Here is a 27,712-nt window from a genome sequence, read left to right on the forward strand (position 1 = left end):
TGTTTATTTCTGGCTTTTTTGGATTTTTAAGGACACTAAAACTGAAGTTATTAAAGGGTTAATGTATATGGAGTTGCATCTTTTCTCTCTCCACAGATGCTGCCAGACCTGCTGAGTATTTCCAGCATTTCTTGTTTTTATTTCAGATTTCCAGCATTTGTAGTATTTTGCTTTTATGTTATTACTTCTTTTCAGTGTTGTTCTTATTTAAAATGCCTCATTCCGTATACAAGCTTCAACTTGAAAGTGTCTCCAAGGAGCATGAAATTACTTATAAAAATCCTGTTTATTTTTTGCAGTCTGGATATATAGCATTTTCCATTTTTCCTGTGATTATTTCTTTAAAAATAGTGCGAATTTTGGTTTGAAATTAGTAGCCCATGTGTAACTGTGTGCAGATACCATATAAATTAAATCAGGATTCTAGGAATGTATTTATGTTAAAGCTGTATTTAACATCCTTAAAAACTGGAAATGTGACAACGGTGATAATCTTTGACATGGTTTGGATTGAATGCCTGTTAGCGTTAAGGTTTGAGGATTGCAGTAGTGTTTCTGCATATATTTGTTTCTGGGTATGTTTTGAAGACCTGGAGGCTATTTTATTTGTTTCTTTGTCAGTGAGGTGAGATCACTGCATAATACTAGCTCTGAATTTGCTGGGAAAATAACAGAGTTTAAAGCGCGTGCATTGTTGCTGCAAATTTTTAAAAAAATTTGTGGTGAGGAAGATGTGCCAAGTTCAGAATTGCCGCAAATTGCCTTACGATTTGCGGCATTTCACCGTTAGCCTTGTGAAAACAGGATCTCCCCTGTGAGTTTCAAGAAATTATTCGATTTGCTCTGTAAATATGAATAAAACATGCCACCGAAAGTTAGGGCTAGTATTTCACATTAGGACCCTTTTAACGAGATTTATGTTTCTGCAATGCCATTCAACCTCGGACACCCAGAAAGAGAACAGTTTAAAAACAGTGCAGTCTCACACTTACAGGTACTAAATTGCTTTTTATTTAATTTTTTTTTTTATTGCTTTTCCCTTTTCCTATCTCAATCAAATCTTTCTTTCACTCTCTATTTCTCTCTACCTGATTTGTCTATAATTCACACTTTTTTTTTAAATTGTTCGCTCTGTTTCTTTATCCTTATTTCAGTGGTTAAGGAGACTAACTGCTGGTATTGAGTCATATAACTAGGGTTGTAGAGAGGGCTTTAAACTAAATAGTGGGGGCGAGGGATCAAGTAAGGGAAGATGTGATTGTTTAAACAGAGGACAAGGGAAGAGAGCAAGGTAGCAATAGGGGTAATGATAATCAGAGAGTGGGAGGAACGGACAGAGCATACAAACTTAAGACTGTGCCAGCAGATAAGGTAGAGGGTGTGAAGATAACAAAAAGACAGAATTAAAGGGCTGAATGGCCTCCTGCTGTGCCATAAATGACTCTGACCTTAAAGGCACTCTGAATGCAAACAGCATTCGCAACAAGGTAGATGAATTGGCAGCACAAACAGAAATAAATAGGTATGATCTAATTGCCATTACGGAGACATGGTTGCAAGGTGACTTAGGCTGGGAACTGAATGTTCAAGGGTATTCAACATTTAGGAAGGATAGGCGAAAAGGAGATGCGGTATTGCTGTTAATAAAGGATGAGATCATTACATTAATGAGAGAGAATCTTGGATCGAAGGATCAAGATGAAGAATCAGTTTAGATGGAGCTAAGAAACAGCAAGGGGCAGCAAACATTAGTAGGAGTTGTTTGGTGACCTATAAACAGTAGTGGTAATAAAAGGCATGGAATAAATTAGGAAATTAGAGGTGAATATAACAGGTAATACAGAAATCTGGGAGATCTCAATCTACATATGGACTGAGTAAATCTAATTAGCAGTAATGCTGTGGAGAATGAATTCCTGGAATGTATACAAGATGGTTTTCTAGAACAGTATGTTGAGGAACCAGCTAGAGAACGGGCTATTTTAGATCTGGTATTATGCAATGAGAAAGGGCTAATTAATAATCTCGTCGTAAAGGAAGAATGACCATAATATGAAAGGAGTTTTACTTTAAGTATGAAACTAATGAGGAGAAAATAGGATATAAAAGTAAACTAGCAAGAAATGGACTGTAAAGTAGTACTAGAGAAATTAATGAGACTGAAAGTTGATAAATCCTCTGGACCTGATGATATACATCTCAGAGTGTTGAAAGAGGTGGCTGTAGAGGTAGTGAATGCATTGGTGATCGTCTTCCAAAATTCTACAGTTTCTGGAACATTTCCTTAAGATTGGAAGGTAGCAAATGTAACCCCACTATTTAAGAAAGAGGGTGGGAGAAAATGGGGAACTACAGACCTGTTAGTCTGACATCAGTAGTAGGGAAATGCTAGAACCTATTATAAAGGATGTGATAACTGGACAACTAGAAAATAATGGTAGGATTGAGCAGAGTCAGCATGGATTTATGAAAGGGAAGTCATGTTTGACTAACCTGTTGGAGTTTTTTTAAGGATGTAACTAGCAGAATCGATAAGGGGGAAAACCAGTAGATGTGGTGTATTTGGATTTTCACACAAGAGGTTAGTAAGCAAAATTAGAGCACTTGGGATTGGGGGTAATGCACTGGCATGGATTGAGAATTGGTTATTGGACAGAAAGCAGGGAGTAGGAATAAATGGGTCACTCTCAGGTTGGCAGGCTGTCACTACTAGAGTACCGCAAGGATCAGTGTTTGGGGCCCCAGCTATTCACAATCTACATGAGTGACTTGGATGTGGGGACCAAATTTAAAATTTCCAAGTTGGCTGATGACACGAAATTAGGGGTATGTGAGTTGTAAAGAGGATGCAAAGAGGCGTTGAGGGGATTTAGGCAGGCTAGGTAATTGGGCAAGATCATGGCAGATGGAATATAATGTGGAAAAATGTGAAGTTATTCACTTTGGTAGGAAAAACAGAAATGCAGAGTATGTCTTTGTTGGTAAGAGATTGGGAAGTATTGATGTCCAAAGGACCTGGGTGTCCTTGTTCATGAGTCACTGAAAGCTAACATGCAGGTGTAGCAAGCAATTAGGAAGGCATATGGTATTTTGGTCTTGATTGCAAGAGGATTTGAGTACAGAAGTAAGGAAGTCTTGCTGCAATTGTGTAGCACCTTGGTGAGACCGCACCTGGAGTATTTTGTACAATTTTGGTCTCCTTACCTAAGGAAGGATATACTTAACATAGAGGGATTGTGACAAAGGTTCACCAGACTGATCCCTGGGATGCTGGGTTTGTCCTATAAGGAGAGATTAAGGAGACTGGGCCTGTATTCTCTATAGAGTTTAGAAGAATGAGAGATGATCTCATCGAAGCAGACAAAATTCTTACAGGGCTTGACAGAATTGACGCAGTAAATATGTTTCCCCTGGCTGGGGGTGGGTGTCAAGAACCAGGGGGGACAGTCTCAGGATAAGAGGTAGGCCATTTAGGACAGAGATGAGGAGGAATTTCTTTACTCAGAGGGTGGTGAATCTTTGGAATTTTCTACCCCAGAGTGTTGTGGAGGCTCAGTCATTGAGTATGTTTGAGACAGAGATCAATAGATTTCTGGATATTGAAGATATCAAGAGATATGGGGATAGTGCAGGAAAATAGCGTTGAGGTAGAAGGTCAGCTATGATCTAGTTGAATGGCAGAGCAGGCTTGAGGGTCCGAATGGCTTACATCTGCTTCTGTTTCCTATATGACCTATAGATAGCCCATTGACCTCGCCATATTGTCAATTTGCAAAAGATTTTTCTTTTGCAGAAATATACCTTATTCATAAAATTTCTATACGTACATTCCATAACATTTCAAATTGGTCATTACAGTAAGTGCAATACGGTTCAAGTCCTTTCCACGCAGCCTGTGGCATTCTGAGGTGTCTCAATAAAATTGCAATTAAGTGTGATATCTGCCATGTGCATTTCAGATGAATCATAGAGCCCAAGGGGTTCTACACAGTTTTCTGCCCCTCTGAATACAATGGCAAGCAGGCCTTATACTGTGGCCTTTCCCCATTGAGTCTTTGTGGCGGCTGCCCCAAGCTTTGGTGCGTCTCTCAGTGCATAGTCCTGGACCTTGGAATGTGCCTGTCTGCAACACTCAGTCATGGACAACTCTTTGCACTGGAAGACCAAGTTTCGGGCAGACCAAAGACCATCTTTCACCAAGTTGATGGTCCTCCAGCAGCAGTTGATATTTGCCTCGGTATGTGTCCCTGGGAACAGCCTATAGAGCACAGAGTCCCGTGTCATGCAGCTGTTCGGGATGAACCTCGACAAAAACCACTGCCTCTCTTTCCAGACCTTCTTTGCAAAGGCACTTTCCAGAAGGAGGTGGGCAGCATGCAGAGGGAGTGATGGTGATGCGGCATTCTGCCAAATGCCTTTGACAGTCTGCTCCGGGAACCATCCGACAGGATCCACCATCTCCTTTTCCTGCAGGGCCTCGAGGACATTACGTGAAGATTTTCAAGATGAAAGGTGAGGGAAAAAAGTCCAACTCACTGGGCATACTCTAGTGAATTCTGGCCCATTGTTCCTATCACCACGTTTAATTAATTGTATTTTGACACAAATAGAGCACTTGCATTTTAATAGAAATGGGACTGAGGAACTGGTGTTTTTACAGAAAATGTGTTTTACTTGCTGATAATTTGCAGTCTATCAAGTGGGACGTTCCTAGCTGGTTGGCAGTAGGTTTGTTGTTTGAGCAGCTGATTGAAATCACATGGTTGGATTGCGTGCAAAAGCACAAGCAATTGGGAGTGATAACTTGTGACTGACAATGGGAGGTTTTGGTTAAAAGCTATAGGTATGCATTAAAGGTGGCAGATTAAGAAAGACTGAGGTTAATTACTCATTAAAATTGCACAAGCAACATGAGGTAGCTTTCGGGAGAGCATTTTCGGTTTCAGATTGTGTTGCTGGGACCATGGGGACAGGATATATCCTGGGATGTTGGCTGGAAGTTGGTTGTGAGTATGACTGTTTCAAGCTGTTGCTTGACTAGTCTGTGGGACATATCTTCCAATTTTGGCATATGTCCCCAGATATTAGTGAGGGGACCTTTACAGGGTTGTCTGGTACCTTTTTGTAACAGTTTGATACAACTGAATGGCTTGCTGGGGAGTTGAGAATAAATCACATTGTTGTGGGTCTGGAGTCACATATAGGACTGACTGGGTAAGGATGGCACCTTCCCTAAAGGACATTAGTGAACCAGATGTGTTTTTACGACAATTTAGTAGCTTCATTCATGGTCACACTCAGATGTTAGCTTCCTATTTCAGATTTATTCAATTAATTGAGCTCAAATTCACACTGCCATGTTGGAATTTGAACTTGCGTCTCCACATTATTAGTCCATTACTATGGATCCAATAACATTAATACTATGTTACCATACCCTATCACCAAAACCAAACCATTTCAGATAAAATACAATATATTTTGACTTCCTGTCAGCAGTGTGGCAGGAGATCCATGAAGAGGGAGAAATAATATAGGGGGCATAAAATTGACTGCAGGGTTCAAAGTAAAAATCTCCAATATGTTCAGATGTTGGGGTGAAGGTGGAAAGTTCATCAAGGAACTTTGAGGATGAAAATAAATGGCAGCCGTGTATTGTAAAAATAATAGTGTCACTTTTATAAGTTTCTGGGAATATTTTCAGGACAAATAAGACAAACAGGACAGGCAGGTTTCACCTATATGAAACAAGTACACTGAAAAGTTCAAGGAACATAGAGGCAGATATTGAGAATCCTTCAAAATAATTGGAACGGGAGGATGTTGGATCCCAGGTGAGGCTGCTCATGAGAGCGGTAGGTAGTCAACAGGTAAGCAGGACAAAAGTACTGGCACAGGAGAGATGGGCACTATCTGAACAAAGCAGGAACAATGAGATTTGTGAGGAACATTGAAGAAGCTATAGAGAATCATTTAAACTAGACAGATTGATGCCATTGAGGAGGAGTGATTGAAAACTGGGTAAGTGCTGTTAGATTGAAAACAGACCAACACCATGGGCTGAAGTTCATTCGCGTGCCACGCTCTGCAGCGGCATGCTTTGAACTTGGCCTTGTGACGCGTAAGTGCCGCCGAAGAGCCCCCAAGATATTACGTGAGGGGGTGGTGCGGCCGCCCCCAATGACTTGGAGGGGACGGCCGCCACATCCCTGGCAACAGTGTCTGGTGCCACTGTGCTAGCGATGGCATCATTTTTAAAGGGCTTCAAGCCCTTCACTTACATTTCGATGGTTAAAGTGTCAGGTTTTGAAAAAAATGTTATGCTCACTGCAAATCCCCTTTCCCACCCCCTCAGTGAATGATCAATGATATTTGTCCAACCCCCACCACAAAAACATTAAAGTTGCCATAACAACCTTCCCTTCCGAACCTTATTTCCTTAAACCTTCAACCCCTTCCCACCATCCCTTCACCCAATTGCATTTGATTTTGCCGCTCCCCCCACCACCGAAAATTTTATTCCTCCCCCCTCCCCACCAGGTTCTCGCCTCGGACCTCCGAACGGAGTTCCAAAGGTGCGCGAAGGACAAAGGCGGCTGTAAAATTCACATGGGATGGCCGCTGCCTGCAGGTAAGTTTATTTGCATATCATTTAGGCTCATTTTAATATGTAGATGAAGGGCCCACTGCCGGGGGGTGGGGCGCAGGGGGGACGCACCAAGATCCCCCCGCCTCTGGTAATATGCGGCAGGCCCTTCTCGGCGTTCGCGGGTCTAGTAAAATTCAGCCCCATGCCTTTTTCAAAAATGGCTACAAAGCAGATCTAGCTAATTACATGTATTGACAATACCACATGATGTACATGAAGCAAATTTATCACTGATGGTGTGTTATTAGCATTGTAGGTATTTTTACAAACTATTCGATGTGATGGGTGTGGTATTAAAGTTGGTATGTTAATTGGGCTAGTAATCCAGAGGCATGGACTAATAATCCAGAAAATGTGAGCAAAATCTAGTCCTATGCTAGTGTGGTCAACTCTTAATTACCCTTTGAAGTAGCATAACAAGTCAGAGTGCAGCAAACTGCTCACTGCCACCTTCTCTGGGCATTCAGGGTTGAGCAATAAATCCCATGCTTGTCAGCAGCAAGTACAGTCCAAGAATTTTTTTTAAAAGGCTGTGTTGACAACGATACCACTAGGTGGCACTGCAGTGGCACATGTGCAAATGCACATGTGCCACTAAAACATCACAGTCTGTGACTTCAGGCAGCTGCCAGGACTAAAGATGACGCTGCTCAAATAAACACGTGGCAGCACACAATGGGGAGAGAGCGAGCGGGCCGGGGGTGGGGGAACAGAACGGCCGGAGAGAGCAGCGAGGTGGGGAGCGGAGCTTGACGCATGGGTGAATACCCGTTAGCGTTGCATTGCTGAACGCGTAAAGCGCATGCGCAGAGGTCGACCAGGCGTGTTGCCCGAATATGCACACATCACGCGATGACGTCATCGATGCATGCGCTAACCAGGCCTGGCAAGTCGAAGCGCAGAGAGCAGGAGACCGTCTGCGCATGTACGCACCTTGGCACAGCCTGTTGACATCATTGGCCGGCTGCGTTGTCAGGAATCACTTTGTTTTAAAAATTGAACCCAGTTCCAATAAAAAAAAATCTCGATTGCAGCTATGAGGTCTCATTTGCATGATGATTGGGAATATTCTGATGCTAGTCATCTAAGCATTTGAAGTAACTTGTTCACCATAAATATTTCCTTGAGAAAAGATGGTTTCAGGAGACAGTTTGGTTAGAAAAGTTTGCTATTACTTTGATGGTATTTCTGTCTAAGGCAATGGTGAGGGCTGGAGTATTGCTACTACACCAAAGTATTGATCAGACTTAAGAATTTTTCTGTGCCTTTCTCTGGTTGGTATTGTTGAGCATAGTGACCAGTTTGAATCGTGTCGGTGACTGGATAATTTTAATGAAATCAATAGGAGATGAGAGCACATCGTGGCAGCTGAGTTTACTGATCTGGTGTATAACAATCTTTAGCATTCAATTAACCGAACAGCTATCCTCTGGGTTGCATTTTAGACATTTAGCTGACCTTGTTTTGCTGTTGCAGCCACCTTTAAATGGTTGGTTGGAGATTGGGGTGAGAGGTCGTGGGTTCAAGTCCCACTCCAGAGACTTGAGGACAAAATTTAAGCTTACACTTCCAGTGCAGTACTGAAGGAATGCAAGAGTGCTGTCTTTGAAATGAGACATGGAGCCGAGGCCCCATTTGTCTTCTTGGGCAGACTTAAAGGATCCCTGGTAGACTTCCAAGGAGAGCAGGGTGGGTATCCTAGATGTCCTGGCCAAACTTTATCCCTCAATTGCAGAACAGATGATCTGCTCATTATTGTGGGCCTATGCTGGCTCTTGTGTTTGCTACATGAGGACATTGATAACAGTTGGGGAAAAGGAACAATTTCAATAGCTTTAAAGGGCTGTGGGATGTCTCAAAGCCAGGAAAAGGTGCTATACAAATGTAAGATTTTTTTCACAGAAGCATAGCATGTACTTTACTTAAAAATGGATTAGAATATGATAAAAATTAACATATGGAAAAGTGACAAGATTGTGTTTTAAACAGTATTTTTAAAAAAATAGTTATTACATAAACAGGCTGCTCTGGATATTTCATTTGTTTTATTACAGCATGTGTTTATTTCATTGTCACAACCTATGACGTGGAACTTATAAATGAGTGGACCGAGGGCATAAATCGGTCCTGGGCCTGTTGGCACTCGAAGGACATTTGATATTTCAAGTTGCAGAGAGTGAGATCTATGTATTGCATCCCTTTCAGGGGACATGAGAATCATAGATCTATAAAAAATGCCAGGATTAATCAGCCAGTTTCAAAGAACAAAGTACAGCACAGGAACAGGCCATTCGGCCCTCCAAGCCTGCCTAAACTAAAACCTTCTGCACTTCCGGGGACCGTATCCCTCTATTCCCATCCTATTGATGTATTTGTCAAGATGCCTCTTAAACGTCCCTATCGTACCTGCTTCCACCACCTCCCCTGACAAGAAGTTCCAGGCACTCACCACCCTCTGTGTAAAGAACTTGCCTCGCACATCCCCTCTAAACTTTGCCCCTCTCACCTTAAACCTATGTCCCCTCGTAACTGACTCTTCCACCCTGGGAAAAAGCTTCTGACTATCCACTCTGTCCATGCCACTCATAACTTTGTAAACCTCTATCATGTCGCCCCTCCACCTCCGTCGTTCCAGTGAAAACAGAGTTTATCCAACCTCTCCTGTGCCCTCTCCAAAGCCTCCATGTCCTTCTGGTAGTGTGGCGACCAGAATTACACGCAATATTCTAAGTGTGGCCTAACTAAAGTTCTGTACAGCTGCAGCATGACTTGCCAATTTTTATACTCTATGCCCCGACCGATGAAGGCAAGCATGCCGTATGCCTTCTTGACTACCTTATCCACCTGTGTTGCCACTTAGTGACCTGTGGACCTGTACGCCCAGATCTCTCTGCCTGTCAATACTCCTAAAGGTTCTGCCATTTACTGTATACTTCCCACCTGCATTAGACCTTCCAAAATGCATTACCTCACATTTGTCCGGATTAAACTCCATCTGCCATGTCTCCAACCGATCTATATCCTGCCGTATCCTCTGACAATCCTCATCACTATCCACAACTCCACCAACCGTTGTGTCATCCGCAAACTTACTAATCAGACCAGCTACATTTTCCTCCAAATCGTTTATATATACTACAAAGAGCAAAGGTCCCAGCACTGATCCCTGCGGAACACCACTAGTCACATCCCTCCATTCAGAAAAGCACCCTTCCACTACTGTTCAGTAGCATAAATGTGGTTATTGGTACACAGCTGTCATTTCCCCCACAGCCTGAACCACACAACTGCCAACTGTAAATGTGCCTCAAAAATGCTACTAGCGCATAGTAGGAAATGAGCATTTCATAAGCTGACTGCTATCTTCCAAATACTGGAATGCCCCATGACCCGCTGAAGAAGCAGAAATGAAATTGTTATGTCTGAGATTAGAGGGAACACAGGATATACAGTAAAAATAAAAACCACAATTTATTATTAAACTTGGATTTATGTCATACCATTCATAAACCATCTTAAAGATCACAACGCCCAATAGATCTATTGCTATATATCCATTGGTTGCTATAACTTGCAATTATATAGTGGGCGGCACAGTGGCGCAGTGGTTAGCACTGCAGCCTCACAGCTCCAGGGACCCGGGTTCGATTCCGGGTACTGCCTGTGTGGAGTTTGCAAGTTCTCCCTGTGTCTGCGTGGGTTTTCTCCGGGTGCTCCGGTTTCCTCCCACAAGCCAAAAGACTTGCAGGTTGACAGGTAAATTGAACGTTATAAATTGTCACTAGTATAGGTAGGTGGTAGGGCAATATAGGGACAGGTGGGGATGTTTGGTAGGAATATAGGATTAGTATAAATGGGTGGTTGATGTTCGGCACAGACTCGGTGGGCCGAAGGGCCTGTTTCAGTGCTGTATCTCTAATCTAATCTAATATAGCATATTTAGCAGAGGGAAATGTCCCAAGGTGCTTCACAGGAGTGTAATCAGACAGCAATTTAACACTGAGCCAAAGGACATTTTAGGATATGAAGACAGGTGACTAAAGCCATGGCCATAGAGAGGTGGAGGGGTTTAGGGAGGTAAATGTCAGAGATTAGCACCTCGACAACTGAAGACATAGCCACCAGCGGTGAGGTGAAAATGGGGGATGCACAAGAGTCCAGAGTTGGAGGGTTGTAGGGCTGGAAGAGGTTACAGAGATAGGGAGGGATAAGGCCACAGAGGAATTTTCACACTAGAATGAGCATTTTAAACATCAAGATGCTGATGGACCAGGAGTTAAAGTAGATCAGAAAGCACAGAGATAATGGGGGAGCAGGACTTGGTGTGAGTCAGGCTACAGGCAGCAGAGGTTTGGATGAGCTGAAGTTTATGGAAGGTGGAAAACAGGAAGCCAGCCAGCAGAGCATTGGAATATTTGTGACTGTCCATGATTGAAGCATAGATGAATGTTTCGGTAGCAGATGGGGGTGGAAGTAAGCAGGCTGAGCGATGGAGAGGCTGAGGGCCTGAAATTGTTTATGGTCAAATTGGGCACTGACTGAGGTTGTGAACAGTCTGGCTCAGCGTGAGCAGTGAGGGGATAAGTAAAAGTATGCATCAAACATCAATAATTAGCTTAATATAATGGTCCTCGGGTGCTTTGTGCAAAGGAGAAGAAATATTTGCAATGTCTCCTGTTCCTGATGAACAGTGAGTCCAGGAAAATGCGTACATGCATGTGAACATAAATAGGAGTGGGTCACAGAGGCATTGGATTTACTGGAATCTCCTTTCATCTGGAATAAGTTAGATGCATGTTCAGCTAGGCTGGTTTCTCAGTAATGAGAGGATTTGGCCACTGCTGTGCAACCTTTAGGTGTGTCCATACTGTTTTCACAAAGAGCAGAGATATCATAGGCTAGGTTTTTACATTGCTGTTTGGGTGAAAAGCCAGTGCTACATATTAGAGTCATAGCCATACAGCACAAACAGGCCCTTTGGCCCACCGACTCTGCCGACCATCAACCACCCATTTATACTAATCCTACATTAATCCCATATTCCCTACCACATCCCCACCATTCTCCTACCACCTACCTACACTAGGGGCAATTTACAATGGCCAATTTACCGATCAACCTGCAAGTCTTTGGCTGTGGGAGGAAACCGGAGCACCCGGCAGAAACCCACAACGTGACAGGGAGAACTTGCAAACTCCACACAGGCAGTACCCAGAACTGGACCCAGGTCACTGGAACTGTGAGGCTGTGGTGCTAACCACTGCGCCTGTTGGTCACCTGGTTATAGATAATGCCCAGTTTTAGCTTCTATAAATAGGCAGCTATTGCTCCATGCTAGTTTATGGAAGGCAGCAAGTTGGAAAATTACACCCATCTTTGGTTTTCTGAAGAATGCTCTATCCCAAAAGCCAAAGATGGACAATAGCCCCAGAGAATTCACAGGCCCTTTAATTCCATCCACTTGAGTTGGAGACAGGGTTTAGGAAGTGTATAGGTAACTAATTTTAAACTTTGAATAATGTACATTTCTGAGTGGTGAAGGATTTTAAAAGAACCCCATCTCCCCACTACCAAAGTTCACAAAAAAACTAAGTGATGAAATGATGGATAATACAAATCAGCCACTTGTCTAAATAAACCAAGGCTGATATTTCACCATGTCATTTTATAAGGGCTTGTGGTTGCACCAATGAAAATCAGTATGCTGGTTTTACAATCCCACTGCTAGAGTCCTGTAAGTGCCATAACTAGCTATAGGAATCAGTTACTTTGAATAAAATCACAGGCTCTAGGAGAGTCCCAGTTAAGTACAGGTTGCTTCCAATGGGTGAAAATACATTGATGGAACCCTACCACAGCCTGTAACGGAGAAGGATTACCTAGAGCAGGGATCACAAAGGCCTGTGTTCTTTGTATATCGAGTGAGCACCACCACCTATTTGGGTTCACTGGTGTTACATTTAACTTTGGTCCCTTTTTTAATTCAAAAAAATATTTTCAAAGAGCATTTTAAAAATAAACATTCAGGCTTGGGAGGCACAAACCCTTCAAAATGTTTCAGCACAGCAGAAAATTATTTCATCCAATTTGACAGAATATTGTTGAATGTGGGGGAGTGGGTGGGAGAGAGATTGTAGACCAGAAGCCATTATATACCTCTTGTTCTGTGGGTATCAAACAATTAGATTGGACAGTCAGTCGAAGTGGAGGTAACACTACTCAGCCCCAGCCAAAGATGTAAACCCTGGTAGTTAGGCAGCAGGGGTTGGACAGTCTGGTACCAAAATGGCACAGGTTGCAATGCTGCCACTTGTACCAGGATTGTTCCCCCTAGTATCTTCCATTGCTGACTGTGCCAGAGTTAAATGGGGTCAGTGTGAAGGCAATGCATATTCATGCACCAGAAGCACATTGGAACCTGCTAGCCCACACAGGCTAGATCCAGTGGTTGTATTTTGAGGTGTTGAGGTGGAGTGGTACCTGGTTCTTACCCCACCCACCAAAAAAATTAGTTCCTCTTTGAAAGGGTGCCAATAAGTTTATTAATAACCGCTCCACTGCCTTGATTCTTCCTTGTGGTGAGTCCCACTTGCATCCTTCTGGAGGCTGTTAGGTCTCCTCTCACTGGAAGTACTAGCTACCAGCATTTGGCCAGGTCCCACTATGGTTAGGGAAGCGGCAACTCACAGGGTAGGGAGTCCCCACCTCCTCTGATGAAGGTGACCATGTATAAGGCAGAGGAAGTTTCCACTCTAGACAAGGCCTCCCAACACCAGGATAGGCTGAGTCTTAGCCCATTTCTGGGGTCTTCCACTGAACTCCCACCAGAATACATTGGAAGGCCTGTGCAATTTTGGGTCCATTTAGTTGGAGTTTGTTAGGTGCTTAAGCTGGTGTGACTGCCAATCACAGATCACTTCAAGGCTTCAAATTACCTCCATGCATGGTCATGTGAAACATGTTAACATTTTGCTCGAGCAGTGAATAAACACACCATAAAATGAGCAATTGTGACTGTGCTTGGTGGAAAGCAAAGACAACAGCCGAATCCTCTGTGCTGGTCCGTGGAGACAAGTTACCAATTCCACTTGCCAAAGTCTTGATATTATACACACTGATACTTTCAGACCTGGGAAGCAGGTACCACATTTTGCTGCCACCCCCACCTATAGATTTTTTTTCCTGACCATCCTTGGGTGTTAAAGCAGAAAATCAGAAAGCAGGCACATGTCATCAGGGTGTTGTCAAGTTTATTATCCAATGAAAAATATAACACTCTAGTAGAAACAGACACAGTGGTTTTAGTGAAGCAATATTGGCATTTGTCAAAGAGTATTTCACCATGAAACATGAGACATTACCAGCACAATGTCAACAACAGAAGCTGGGTATGCAACTGTAGAGGTACAGGCAACAGCATTAACGCACAATAGTTACCAGCCTTACAGACCGAGACATCAAGCCAACCATCAACTCAGTGTCTCAAAGTAATAAATATTTGACTTTCCACATCCACCCCATCCCCTCAAATCATGTGCTGGCAGGGCTGGGGGGGCAGTGGGGAAGAAGGGGCAGGGCAAGTCACCAGTCTGCTCATTCATGAAGCACTCAAAATGTTATGCTCGTTGATGTGCCTCTGACATTTCCCACACCTCATGCAGCACCAGTCTCCATTGGGAGCAGAAGGTAGGGAATGGAGTGCTGCTGGGCTACCCATTGATAGAGACACTACCCCTGATAAACAGGGCTGTGAAGCTTACAATCAATCAGTTACCAGGAATATCATGGTGCAACCTGGAAGATTTCAGGAATTACACCCATCAGAATGGAGGACAAGGAACCAGCAATTGTGGAAATAGTTTATACCTGTAGTAGGTTGCATAATGGCTGCACCCAGACTTGGCACCATGAGGAAATGTGCCACATATCAAAAATATAACCACATTAAGAAAATATTCATATCCATAAGTAATCCCTGGTCAAATCTGACCAAATATTCGGAATATGCCACATTTATAATTATATTGTACTAAATATTAAAATATACCATTCAAATATTATACTCTACCTAGGAAATTGTCAACACCCAACATTAAAAGCAAACTTTCACAGAGAGTCAACAGTTTAGGTTTTGAATTGTCTGGAAACTTTTGAAAATGTAAACTGGACAGCAAAGGCTGTTTTTTTTTTAAAAAAAGCTACCTCCTTCCACACAGGCCACCTCCACCTCTTCTGATGTGGGTGCACTAGTCCTGTTTTTCATTGAATTGTCATTAGGAGCAAAGAAACCATCAAAGCCAGGATCTTGGTCCCCATCTGGACGTGACAACTCTCCTTTCAAAACTTTCTCCAAGGACTGTCTCAGAGTGTGGGGACAGGGCAAGGAAAGGAAGGAGCTTTGGTAATGCAAATTGCTCAACTTGGCCGAATACTAACAGAGCAATCAATATCCTTTCACACTGTCCCGCCATCTCAAAATGGAGGACGTGCCACATGTATCATGCTACTCATATTTAACCTTTTTACAAATATGTACACAAGCCAATGATATTTATCTAAATCTAGATGCCACTTTACTGCTGCTAGACAATAAAATGTTTCACTTCCCCTCCTAATGCCTGTTAGCGTAACATTCCTGTTAGCGTAACTATAAACCCAGGATTACCTCATTAATAATGTCAGCTAACATCTGGGCTAGAAAGGGAAGTCGAGTGGACAGCAGTTTCATGAGAATGGAATAAAAGGAAAAGGAAGTGGGTCAGGTTGACAAGATGATTTCGGATAGGGCATGAGGCCGGATATGAGAGAAACTGGATAAAGACATGGGTTTGAGCAGAGGGGGGCCTGGAAGGAGATATAGCATGGTGGGCAGGGGAAAGGTTGGTGGGGAGGGGGGGTGGTTGTTGGTGGGAAAGCAGGAGAGGCAACTAAACAGATGGGCTCACAGTCAGTGATAAAGTCCACAAGTGAAAAAGGCACACAAATAAACAATTAAATTATTTATCAATAGCACAAACAAAATATTGCACAACCATACTCTAATCTTTGTGGCTGAAAGCCATAAAAAGTTAAATAACTCTAACCATAGAAGCTAGAAAGATAAAAAAGGACAAGATTTGATTTTCCTAACCATCAGTGGGTTTGCCCTCAGAAATCAAGGGACTTCAGCTCTGGTGAAATGGCCTTATTATCCTCTCCATTTTGAACAGTGTCAACTTAAAATAGGTCCCGAGGAGGTGCATTCAAATTAGTGGAAAGCAAATACAAAATTAGGAAGACCTTCGGTGCCCAGACTGATCAATGCCATAATCCATCAAACAAGCTAATACAGGCAAATACATAGGGGCATTCAAAATACAGTTGGATGCTAAAATGAGAGGGGTTAGGATTCTAGAGGGATTGGTTTTAATGAACTGAATCTATAAAAGCAAAATTAAAGATGACATAACTCAGCACATTCTCTATAATCAGATCAGCGATAACTACATTTGTTCCCTACATTTTCCTTGCTAATGTACCTTAATCCCAGTTTAGGGAAAGCACACCAATGGAATACTTCTATTTCTCACACTGTGCTTGTTGATTCACATGGGATTGGCACCAAATTGACTGAGGTTTTCTGTAGTGAACTCATGTCCTACAGCAGTGGTCTCAAACTGGGGTCCGCACAGACACACTGCAGGGGGCCTGCAAAATAATGTGTAAATGCTTACCGAGCATGGCCGGCCTTACGAGTGGCCACTGCCAGGGTGCCATGCTTGGGTGACAGGTGTACCATGGTCAAGAGTGACTGCATGAGTGGTGGCCAAAGGTGGGGTTGGTGCATGCCAGGAGGTGGAAGCAGAGTGAAGCAATCATCACATCGAGGTTAGAGATGCTGCAATGAGAAGCAGGCACACCCATCTCATTGATACCTATGAGTAACTATGTTTTCTTAAAAGCATTATTAAAACACTCTTTACATGCAGCACGTTCAGATGGGGGTTCCATTTGAAAAGGGATCCTTGAATGAAAAAGGTTTGAGAACCACTGTCCTTTCAGAAGCAGGGACTGCTGGTGTTTATCTCACTTGGTTCAAGGGTTCAGAAACAATCTGTCAGGGATGCATCTAAACCCATTTTCCAGGAAGTGATGGGCAGGGTCAGATTGTAATCCTCAAATGGTTGCAAAGAATAAATAGGGTTTGCTTCTGTATAACTTCTCAAACTATATTCATGATGAATTATTGCCACAAATTCCACTCCATCCCTGCTCCCCCACCCGCCAAACTCAGTCTTAGTGAACAACCAATTTGATTTGTAAAGTTTAATTGGGATTTGTTACTCTACATGTTGACTGCTTCAGTGAAGATATAGATCACCCATGATCTAACATGCATAGCAGAACAGGATCAAGGAGCTGAATGGCCTACCTAAATGTGGGAAACAGATTGCTTTGCATCTGTTTGGATTACACATGCACTGTCCAGAGTGACACAAGAGTGAGGGGTTCACTACTCGCCCGTGGCTCCTTGGTTAGAGAAAAGGAAATTAGTTGGACTGTTATATAGTTCATGCCCCAATAAAGCCAGATATCAACCACTGTTAAAAATGGATTCATTACACAGAATTCAGTCAACACTGCCTCAGATCACCATAAAAATGTGTCGAGACTCAACAAAAAATGTTCTCTCACTTTCAGGATAATCAATGTGAATTCATAATGGAGGCAAATCAAACAAGATCTTTTTGATGTAGGATATTGTGGTGAAGTTGGACAGCATATCTATATGTTCATTTGAAGGCAGTTCCTTCATATAGACTTTGCCTTTCTGCTTCCCTGCCCATTGTTGGCACTTAAGAGCACTCATCAGATTGACTGTCCCATCGCCCTTACCGTAGAGGACTTTGGGTTCCTGGTCAGGAAAAACATCGTAATTAAAGGACTCGGGTGTTTGCACTCCGGTCCCATATAGGCAGTGTATTGTTACCCCAGGGGCAGTCAACTTGTACACCAGCGATTCAGTGTTTTGCCGCATGAGCCAGCCATCTTCAAACTTGATGTCCTGGTAGAATTTCTGGTAGTCCTTCATGGTGTAATTGTATGTTGGTGTGGTGATGAATATTTTGTCCGTTGGCCATGTGTTGTTGTAAGGAAGTAGCCAATTGGTAGAGACGGCAGTCCGCTGCTGTTCACGTATCTTCAATGGGCTGATAACAGGAATTCGATCATTGTCTCCTATAAGATTAAGCAGAGTTTAATCCTCGTAGGGCTGATTCATAGAATCTAACATCATAGAGACAGGCCATTCAGCCCAACTGGTCAATACTAGTGTTCATGTTTCGTGAGGAGCCTTCTCACCCGATCAGCATATCGTCTATTCCTTTCTCTCTCATCTGTTAAACTTGTTTCTCCTTAAATCTTTCGATGCCATTTGCCTCAACTACTCCATGTGATAGCATGTTCCACATTCTTAGCACTGAGTAAAAGGGCTGAAAATAACAAATGTTTTGAAAAAAATTCAACTTACCCTTGAACATAAAATAGAAGTTTCCAACATAGAATGATGCCATTTGACCAACTGTGTCTCTGCTGACTGCTAGAGCAATTCATAGCAAATGCCACTGCTTTTCTCTCTCCGTAACCTTTTTCCTGAGTCAATTGCTTACCTATTCTTCTTCCATACAATGGTCCTTACCTCAACTATTCCCTGTGGCACAGCATTCTATGCCCCAGCAACACTCTGCATTAGGAAAATTCTTATAACCTCTTCTCAATGACAATTTTAAATAGATGACCCAAGTGATTCACCTTCCAGTTTCTTATCTGCCCCTATAGGAATGAGCCCAGTCTCCATTGGGTACCACCTTTTGGAGCTGCTACCAAAACCAGGACTTATCTTTTTAGGATACAGGAGGCACGAAGTCATGACTCACTACCCAGTGAAGGGAATAGGGGATAAAAGCATTTGAAATGAAATGAGAAAAGATAAAGGCACAATAGTTCCCTTTTGAATTTCCAATTATTTCATACTATTTTCTTTCCCCTTTCTGTGGGAGAGGTGAAGTATTCTTCATTTCCTACATTCCCTCCCTTTTGCTAATCATTCTCAGCTGCACACCTCCTGCAGCCAAGACAGTGGAACACACAACACTTGATCCAAGATAAAAACAGAAAGTGCTGGAAGTACTCAGCAGGTCTGGCAGCATCTGTGGAGAGAGAAGCAGAGTTAACATTTCAGGTCAGTGACCCTTCTTCAGAACTGGCAGATATAAGAAATATAAAAGATTTTAAGCAAGTAAAGTAGGGGTAGGACAAGAGATAACAAAAGAGGTGTTGATAGGATAAGGTCACAGAATAGCTGACCAGAAGGTCATGGAGCAAAGGCAAACAATATGTTAATGGTGTGCTGAAAGACAAAGTGTTAGTACAGATAGGGTGTTAATGGACTGCAAACTGAACAGCCACAAGCACAAACATGAAAAAAACTGGGTAGGCACAGAAGAAACAAACTGAACAAACTAAAATAAAATAAAATAAAATAAACACAAAAAAAGAGCATAATGTGGTCTCCTCTACATTGGGGAGGCCAAATGGAGACTGGGTGACTGCTTTGTGGAACACCTCCGCTCAGTCCGAAAGCATGACCCCGAGCTTCCGGTTGCTGCCCATTTCAACACCTCCCCCCCGTTCTCATGCTCACATCTCTGTCCTGGGATTGCTGCAGTGTTCCAGTGAACATCAACGCAACCTCGAGGAACAGCACCTCATTTACCGATTAGGCACGCTACAGCCTGCCGGACTGAACATGGAGTTCAATAATTTCAGAGCATGACGGGCCCCCCATTTTACTTCTATTTTTAGTTATTTTTTCTTTTTTTTTGTGTGTTTATTTTATTTTAGTTTGTTCAGTTTGTTTGTACTGTGCCTACCCACTGTTTTTTTCACGTTTGTGCTTGTGACTGTTCAGTTTTCAGTCCATTAACACCCTATCTGTACTAATGCTTTGCCTTTCAGCACACCATTAACATTGTTTGCCTTTGCTCCATGACCTTGTCCTATCAATACCTTCTCTTGTTATCTCTTGCCCACACCACTTTACTTGCTTAAAATCTTTTATATTTTTCATATCTGCCAATTCTGAAGGGTCACTGACCTGAAACATTAACTCTGCTTCCCTCTCCACAGATGCTGCCAGACCTGCTGAGTTTTTCCCACAACTTTGTTTTTATTTCAGATTTTCAGCATCTGCAGTATTTTGCTTTAATTACTTGATCCAAGATCACTGCCATCGGATTCCTAACCAGTCACCGTGTAACCAAGACTCCCTGGCTGACTCTTGCTCCATTCAGCAGACCAACAGATTGGGAACTCAGTCAATGGCCATTTGTTCAGGCACTCCAGCAAGTGTTGTTCAAAATAACTACAATTTATCTTTTCCTAGGACGGTTCCAGTGCCTTGCTCATTTAACCATAGAGACTTCGCAAGGCTCTTTTTAATGTCTATTACAACTTTGAAGGGGAATTGATGTTACAATGAAAAGTCTCATCACGGTAGCCTGCTAAATAGGAGGACATCTACACCAACATGTCAGCTCCCTGCCAGGTGGCAGGATAATTAGATAGATAAATATATTTTTACGGGCCACTGGGAAAGGCCTACTCTGCCTAGACAGTTTGTGGCATCGTGAACACGTCCCAGATATTACAGGTGTATTGAGCTAGTTGTTTAGTTTAGTTTAGAGATACAGCACTGAAACAGGCCCTTCGGCCCACCGAGTCCGTGCCGACCATCAACCACCTACACTAATTCCATATTCCTACCACATCCCCACTTGTCCCTATATTTCCCTACCACCTACCTATACTAGGGGCAATTTATAATGGCCAATTAACCTGTCAACTAGTAAGTCTTTGGCATGTGGGAGGAAACCAGAGCACCCGGAGGAAACCCACGCAGACACAGGGAGAACTAGCAAACTCCACACAGGCTGTACGCAGAATTGAACCCAGGTCGCTGGAGCTGTGAGGCTGCGGTGCTAACCACTGCGTCGCCCTAGTTGTACCAAGGACTCCTGAGCTTCCAGAGTATTTCCCACTCAGGTGGGTTCAGCAAATGTTGTGCGATGTTGCTTTAGAATTCTAAAATGTCCAACCCAATGACTTCAGAAACCAAGCAAAGGATCAGCAACAAGTCAGTAAAATGGAAGACTGCAGGTCTATTTTTCAGCCTCAGCCATTTAGCAGGTGTCTCAGTTTTATCCCCTTACGCCCCCACCTCAATGAATTTCGCGCTCGGCATGACGTTGAGCTCTTCTTCCGTCGCCTCCGCCTCCGGGCTCACTTCTTCGACCAGGAGTCCTCCCCCCGACCAGCAGACCCATTCACCCGCCTCCAGCATTCTCCCTCTACCTGGACCCCTCACCCTGGCCTCTTACCCGCTCTTGATCTCTTCATTGAAAACTGTCGGCGAGACATTGGTCATCTCAATTTCTCTGCCTCCCTCACTCACTCTAACCTGCCCCCCTCTGAACTTGAGGCACTCCGTTCTCTCAGGTCTAACCCCGACATGGTCATCAAACCTGCAGACAAGGGTGGTGCTGTTGTTGTATGGCGTACCGACCTCTACCTTGCAGAAGCTCAACGCCAACTCACAGACACCTCTTCCTACCTCCCTCTGGACCATGACCCCACCACCGAACATCAAGCCACCGTCCAAAGGACTGTCACTGACCTCATCTCCTCTGGAGATCTTCCCTCTACAGCTTCCAACCTCATAGTCCCGCAACCCCGGACAGCCCGCTTCTACCTCCTTCCCAAAATCCACAAACGGGACTGTCCTGGCAGACCCATTGTGTCAGCCTGCTCCTGCCCAACTGAACTTATTTCTTCCTATCTAGACTCTATCTTTTCTCCGCTGGTCCAGTCTCTTCCCACCTACATCCGTGACTCTTCTGACGCCCTACGTCATTTTGACAATTTCCAGTTTCCTGGTCCCAACCGCCTCCTCTTCACTATGGACGTCCAATCGCTCTACACCTCCATCCCCCACCAGGATGGTTTGAGGTCTCTCCGCTTCTTCCTGGAACAGAGGCCCAACCAGTCCCCATCCACCAACACCCTCCTCCGCCTGGCTGAATTTGTTCTCACATTGAACAACTTCTCCTTCAACTCCATGCATTTCCTTCAAGTAAAAGGTGTCGCTATGGGTACCCGCATGGGTCCTAGTTATGCCTGTCTTTTTGTGGGATATGTCGAGCATTCTTTGTTCCAGTCCTACTCAGGCCCTCTCCCCCAACTCTTTTTCCGGTACATTGATGACTGTATCGGTGCCGTTTCCTGCTCCCGCCCCGAACTAGAAAACTTTATCAACTTTGCTTCCAATTTCCACCCTTCTCTCACCTTTACATGGTCCATCTCTGACACTTCCCTTCCCTTCCTCGACTTCTCTGTCTCCATCTCTGGGGATAGGTTGTCTACCAATATCCATTATAAGCCCACTGACTCCCACAGCTACCTCGACTACACTTCTTCACACCCTACCTCCTGTAAGGACTCCATTCCATTCTCCCAGTTTCTCCGTCTCCGACGCATCTGCTCTGATGATGCTACCTTCCATGACGGTGCTTCTGATATGACCTCCTTTTTCCTCAACCGAGGATTTCCCCCCACTGTGGTTGACAGGGCCCTCAACCGTGTCCGACCCATTCCCCGCACCTCTACCCTCACCCCTTCCCCTCCCTCCCAGAACCGTGACAGGGTTCCCCTTGTCCTCACTTTTCATCCCACCAGCCTCCATATCCAAAGGATCATCCTCCGCCATTTTCGCCACCTCCAGCGTGATGCCACTACCAGTCGCATCTTCCCCTCCCTTCCCCTGTCAGCATTCCGAAGGGATCGTTCCCTCCGCGACACCCTGGTCCACTCCTCCATTACCCCCACCACCACGTCCCCGTCCCAGGGCACCTTCCCTTGCAATCACAGGAGGTGTAATACCTGTCCCTTTACCTCCTCTCTCCTCACTATCCCAGGCCCCAAACACTCCTTTCAGGTGAAGCAGCGATTTACTTGTACTTCTTTCAATGTAGTATACTGTATTCGCTGCTCACAGTGTGGTCTCCTCTACATTGGGGAGACCAAGCGCAGACTGGGTGACCGCTTTGCGGAACATCTCCGCTCAGTCCGCAAGCAGGACCCTGAGCTTCCGGTTGCTTGCCATTTCAACACTCCCCCCTGCTCTCATGCTCACATCTCTGTCCTGGGATTGCTGCAGTGTTCCAGTGAACATCAACGCAAGCTCGAGGAACAGCATCTCATCTACCGATTAGGCACACTACAGCCTGCCGGTCTGAACATTGAGTTCAATAATTTCAGAGCATGACAGCCCCCCATTTCACTTTCATTTTTAGTCATTTTTAGTTATTTTTTCTTCCTTTTTTTTTGGCATTCCTTTTTACATTTTTTACAATCTTTTTTTGTATTTATTTCAGTTCATCTTAGTTTGTTCAGTTTGCTCACCCACTGTTTTTTTCAGGTTGTTTTTCTTCAGGTTTGCACTTGCTGATGTTCAATATTCTGTATATTCACACCTAATCTGTACTAATGCTTTGTCTTTCAACACACCATTAACATATTGTTTGCCTTTGCTCCGTGACCTTTTGGTCAGCTATGTGGCCTGGTCCAATCTGCACCTTCTCCTTTGTTATCTCTTGCCCAACCCCCACCTCACTTGTTTATAATCTGTGACTTTTCTAATATTTGTCAGTTCCGAAGAAGGGTCACTGACCCGAAACGTTAACTCTGCTTCTCTTTCCACAGATGCTGCCAGACCTGCTGAGTGAATCCAGCATTTCTTGTTTTTGTTTCAGATTTCCAGCATCCGCAGTATTTTGCTTTTATTATAGCAGGTGTATCTTGTTAGGGTGTCCTCTGATCACTTGAAAGTGAAGCAAGTAGAGGGGGACAACAAATGTGGGGAACTCTGATGAACACTTAGGGCTGGATTTTGTATTCTGGCGAGGAATAGGGTGGCATTCCCCCACAGGACCTGCACTGTTGCAATTACATGGCGGGCGTCCATTTTACATATTCACGGTGGCCGCACCTCCCGCCCCCCAAAATCACACGGTGGGGGCGGCCTCGGCGAAGCCGTTCACTGCGTCAGCTGTTGAAGGAGCAGGTGCTGGCATCATTTTTAAAAAGCTGTCAGTCCTGCAAACAGCACACCATAACGCAGAGTTCACCCCTTCCCCACCCCCCACCCGAGTGCAGAGTTCACCCCTTCCCCACCCATCAGAATGCAGTGTTCACCCCTTCCCCACCCATCAGAGTCCAGAGTTCACCCCTTCCCCACCCCCAGAGTGTAGCTCTTCCCCCGCCCACCCATCAGAGTGCAGAGTTCACCCCTTCCCCACCCGGGCGGCGCCAGCTTTCCCTGGATGGGAAAGTGAAGGCGTGTGATTGCTGCTCATCACGTTGAGGATCGGATCGGGTCGAAAGGCAAGATCGCAGTGGTTTATATTTTAATTCATGCAAATATGTTGTTTAAATATGCTAAGTCGGGCCCCGTCGCAGAGCGGTCGCTATGGAGCTTCCCCACTGCTGGGAAGATCGGGCCTGACTATCCCGGTGTCGGGTTCCGTGGCATCCACTGCCGCTCCGATTCTCCAGCCCTGCCACCACGGAACCAGACACCGGGCTGCGAACAAAATCCAGCCCTTAGTGTCAGACATAAATCTGCAGCAATCCAGTCATTGTTTTACATGGGGGTAGGTAGCTCTGCCCAGAATGAAAGGGAATTGGCACTAACTGAACTCCACAGTTCCTGCTGGACCCAAAACAACCGACTGCTCATCTTCAGCTACAAGTCCAATTTTCTCCCGCCTATGTCTATTTTACTGGTCACCTAACAACAGAGCATCATTGGTACAAGGGGGACTGTCCATTTTAAACCATTGTTGTAAGGGAGAAATTTGGGCACTCAGTCCCTCCTCTGATAATCTGAAAAGATGGCAACCCTGTCAGGTAACCTACATCTGCCATAGAGCACAATGCATTGGTGCATAGAGCCATCATTCATGCTATAATGTAATGTTTTAGTATGATCACAAACGAATGTATCACGACCACATGCATGCTTCATTCACAATGTTGTCAAGTTACATTCTCGCCCTTGATGTGCCCCTGTGACCAACCTGTAGCCAACACTCGCAAAGTCTTCGACACACCTCCCCATGGAGCCCCCAGTGCAACGTAGCATTTAATATACTTGTCCTTCCACTCCTGGGGCTGCTGGTTGAGGAAGTAGAGGGTGTAGAGATTTCCCATACTGTGTGCGATCAGGACAACGGGGCTACCATACTGTTCATACATGGATTCAATCATCTTCTGCAGATCCTTAAAAAACTGGCCATTTTCATCTGGAGATTAAAAACAGAGGAGAGAAATTGCTGTGCAGTTCAAGAACAAAATGATATTTATATTTTCTTCACATGTGGCCCACTGAAATGATGTACGACACATTAATATGCTTTCTTTAAAAAAATGTGCCTTTAAGAATCTCTACTGTGGTAATGTTAAACAGAAATTGTTCCTGTTGAAAATGCCAAGTTAGCTCCACCTATCAATAAAAATACCTCAAGATAAATTCAAACCAATAACATTTAAACAGAAACTTTAACATAGGAAACATCCCACTGGTGTTTTACTGTGGGAAAGGGGGATACAATAAAAAAAATGGAGCAAAGAACAGAGTTAGAGTGAGGGTTAGGAAGGTTACTGAAAGTTTGCTCAAAAAGAGGAGTTTTGAGAAGAATTTTTAAACATGGGCAGAATCATGGCAGCCAAAGGGTCTTTCAACAATGGTGGACGAAGGCAGGCGGGGATACACAAAACGCCAGAATTAATGTCCATGGTAAGCACACAAGGCTGGAGTGTGGGTCAAGGTGCAAGGCCTTGAGGTGGAGGAATTTAAAATAAACTCATTGCAGGACAGGTTGCAGCTGGCTGAATTGTGAACATGGAGTGGGGAGGACAGGAGAGATGACACAATGGAGGATAAGGGTTTCAACAGCGGTGGCTGAGGTAGGGGCAGAGGCAGGTGATGCTGCAGATGTGGAATAAGCAATCTTGCGCAGTAAGTTCAGTTTGTGTCTGGTTGAGCAGGGAGAGAGCGGGAAGTACACAGTGCCAAGGGAATGTAATTTATATGAGTGGAAATTGATGGCTTTGGCCTTCTGATGATCAGATGGCAGAAAAGTTAGACTCATCGATACCTCGACGTCAGAAAAGGATGTCGTCCAACACAGCTGCAGTTATGGGGTTGGGGAAGTGGTGGGGGGGGGGGGGGTGGGTGTGGAGAAAAGAGGGGGGGGGGGTGGTGGTGGAAGAGGGGGGGGGGGTGGGTGTGGAGAAAAGAGGGGGGGGGGTGGTGGTGGAAGAGGGGGGGGGGTGGGTGTGGAGAAAAGAGGGGGGGGGGTGGGTGTGGAGAAAAGAGGGGGGGGGTGGGGGTGGTGGTGGAAGAGGGGGGGGGGTGGTGGTGGAAGAGGGGGGGGGGTGGTGGTGGAAGAGGGGGGGGGGGTGGTGGTGGAAGAGGGGGGGGGGGTGGTGGTGGAAGAGGGGGGGGGGGTGGTGGTGGAAGAGGGGGGGGGGGGTGGTGGTGGAAGAGGGGGGGGGTGGTGGTGGAAGAGGGGGGGGGGTGGTGGAAGAGGGGGGGGGGGTGGTGGAAGAGGGGGGGGGGGTGGTGGAAGAGGGGGGGGGGGTGGTGGTGGAAGAGGGGGGGGGGGTGGTGGTGGAAGAGGGGGGGGGGTGGTGGTGGAAGAGGGGGGGGGTGGTGGTGGAAGAGGGGGGGGGGGGTGGTGGTGGAAGAGGGGGGGGGGTGGTGGTGGAAGAGGGGGGGGGGTGGTGGTGGAAGAGGGGGGGGGGGTGGTGGTGGAAGAGGGGGGGGGGGTGGTGGTGGAAGAGGGGGGGGGGGTGGTGGTGGAAGAGGGGGGGGAGGTGGTGGTGGAAGAGGGGGGGGAGGTGGTGGTGGAAGAGGGGGGGGGGTGGTGGTGGAAGAGGGGGGGGGGGTGGTGGTGGAAGAGGGGGGGGGGGTGGTGGTGGAAGAGGGGGGGGGGGTGGTGGTGGAAGAGGGGGGGGGTGGTGGTGGAAGAGGGGGGGGGGTGGTGGTGGAAGAGGGGGGGGGTGGTGGTGGAAGAGGGGGGGGGTGGTGGTGGAAGAGGGGGGGGGTGGTGGTGGAAGAGGGGGGGGGTGGTGGTGGAAGAGGGGGGGGGTGGTGGTGGAAGAGGGGGGGGGTGGTGGTGGAAGAGGGGGGGGGTGGTGGTGGAAGAGGGGGGGGGTGGTGGTGGAAGAGGGGGGGGGGTGGTGGTGGAAGAGGGGGGGGGTGGTGGTGGAAGAGGGGGGGGGTGGTGGTGGAAGAGGGGGGGGGTGGTGGTGGAAGAGGGGGGGGGTGGTGGTGGAAGAGGGGGGGGGTGGTGGTGGAAGAGGGGGGGGGTGGTGGTGGAAGAGGGGGGGGGTGGTGGTGGAAGAGGGGGGGGGTGGTGGTGGAAGAGGGGGGGGGTGGTGGTGGAAGAGGGGGGGGGTGGTGGTGGAAGAGGGGGGGGGTGGTGGTGGAAGAGGGGGGGGGTGGTGGTGGAAGAGGGGGGGGGGTGGTGGTGGAAGAGGGGGGGGGTGGTGGTGGAAGAGGGGGGGGGTGGTGGTGGAAGAGGGGGGGGGTGGTGGTGGAAGAGGGGGGGGGTGGTGGTGGAAGAGGGGGGGGGTGGTGGTGGAAGAGGGGGGGGGGGTGGTGGTGGAAGAGGGGGGGGGGGTGGTGGTGGAAGAGGGGGGGGGTGGTGGTGTGAAGAGGGGGGGGGGGTGGTGGTGGAGAGGGGAGAGAAGGGGGGGGTGGTGGTGGTGGAAGGGGGGGGGGGTGGTGTGGAGAGGGGGGGGGTGGTGGTGGAAGAGGGGGGGGTGGTGGTGGTAGAGGGTGGGGGTGGTGGTGGAAGAGGGGGGGGGTGGTGGGTGGAGAGGGAGAGCCCGGGGATGGTGGTTGAAGAGGGGGGGAGGCTGGTGGTGGTGAGAGGGGGGGTTGGTGGTGGTTGGAGTGGA

At 46.0% G+C, this 27,712-nt stretch overlaps 1 protein-coding gene across 1 annotated transcript in view; it reads right to left on the reverse strand.

The window, feature by feature from the left end:
* Positions 1-13,882: 13,882 nt before the first annotated feature.
* The window catches only part of pla2g15 (phospholipase A2, group XV), a 53,027-nt gene continuing 39,197 nt past the window's right edge, over positions 13,883-27,712 (reverse strand). The window contains exons 5-6 of the mRNA XM_068049608.1: positions 24,823-25,047; positions 13,883-17,866 (exon numbers count right to left, since the gene is read on the reverse strand). Of these exons, the coding sequence (XP_067905709.1) occupies positions 17,346-17,866; positions 24,823-25,047 (746 nt within the window). The 3' untranslated portion in view covers positions 13,883-17,345. The remainder of the gene's footprint in view (positions 17,867-24,822; positions 25,048-27,712) is intronic.

Source organism: Heterodontus francisci, chromosome 17 (genome assembly GCF_036365525.1).
Source record: "Heterodontus francisci isolate sHetFra1 chromosome 17, sHetFra1.hap1, whole genome shotgun sequence".
Classification (NCBI taxonomy): domain Eukaryota; kingdom Metazoa; phylum Chordata; class Chondrichthyes; order Heterodontiformes; family Heterodontidae; genus Heterodontus; species Heterodontus francisci.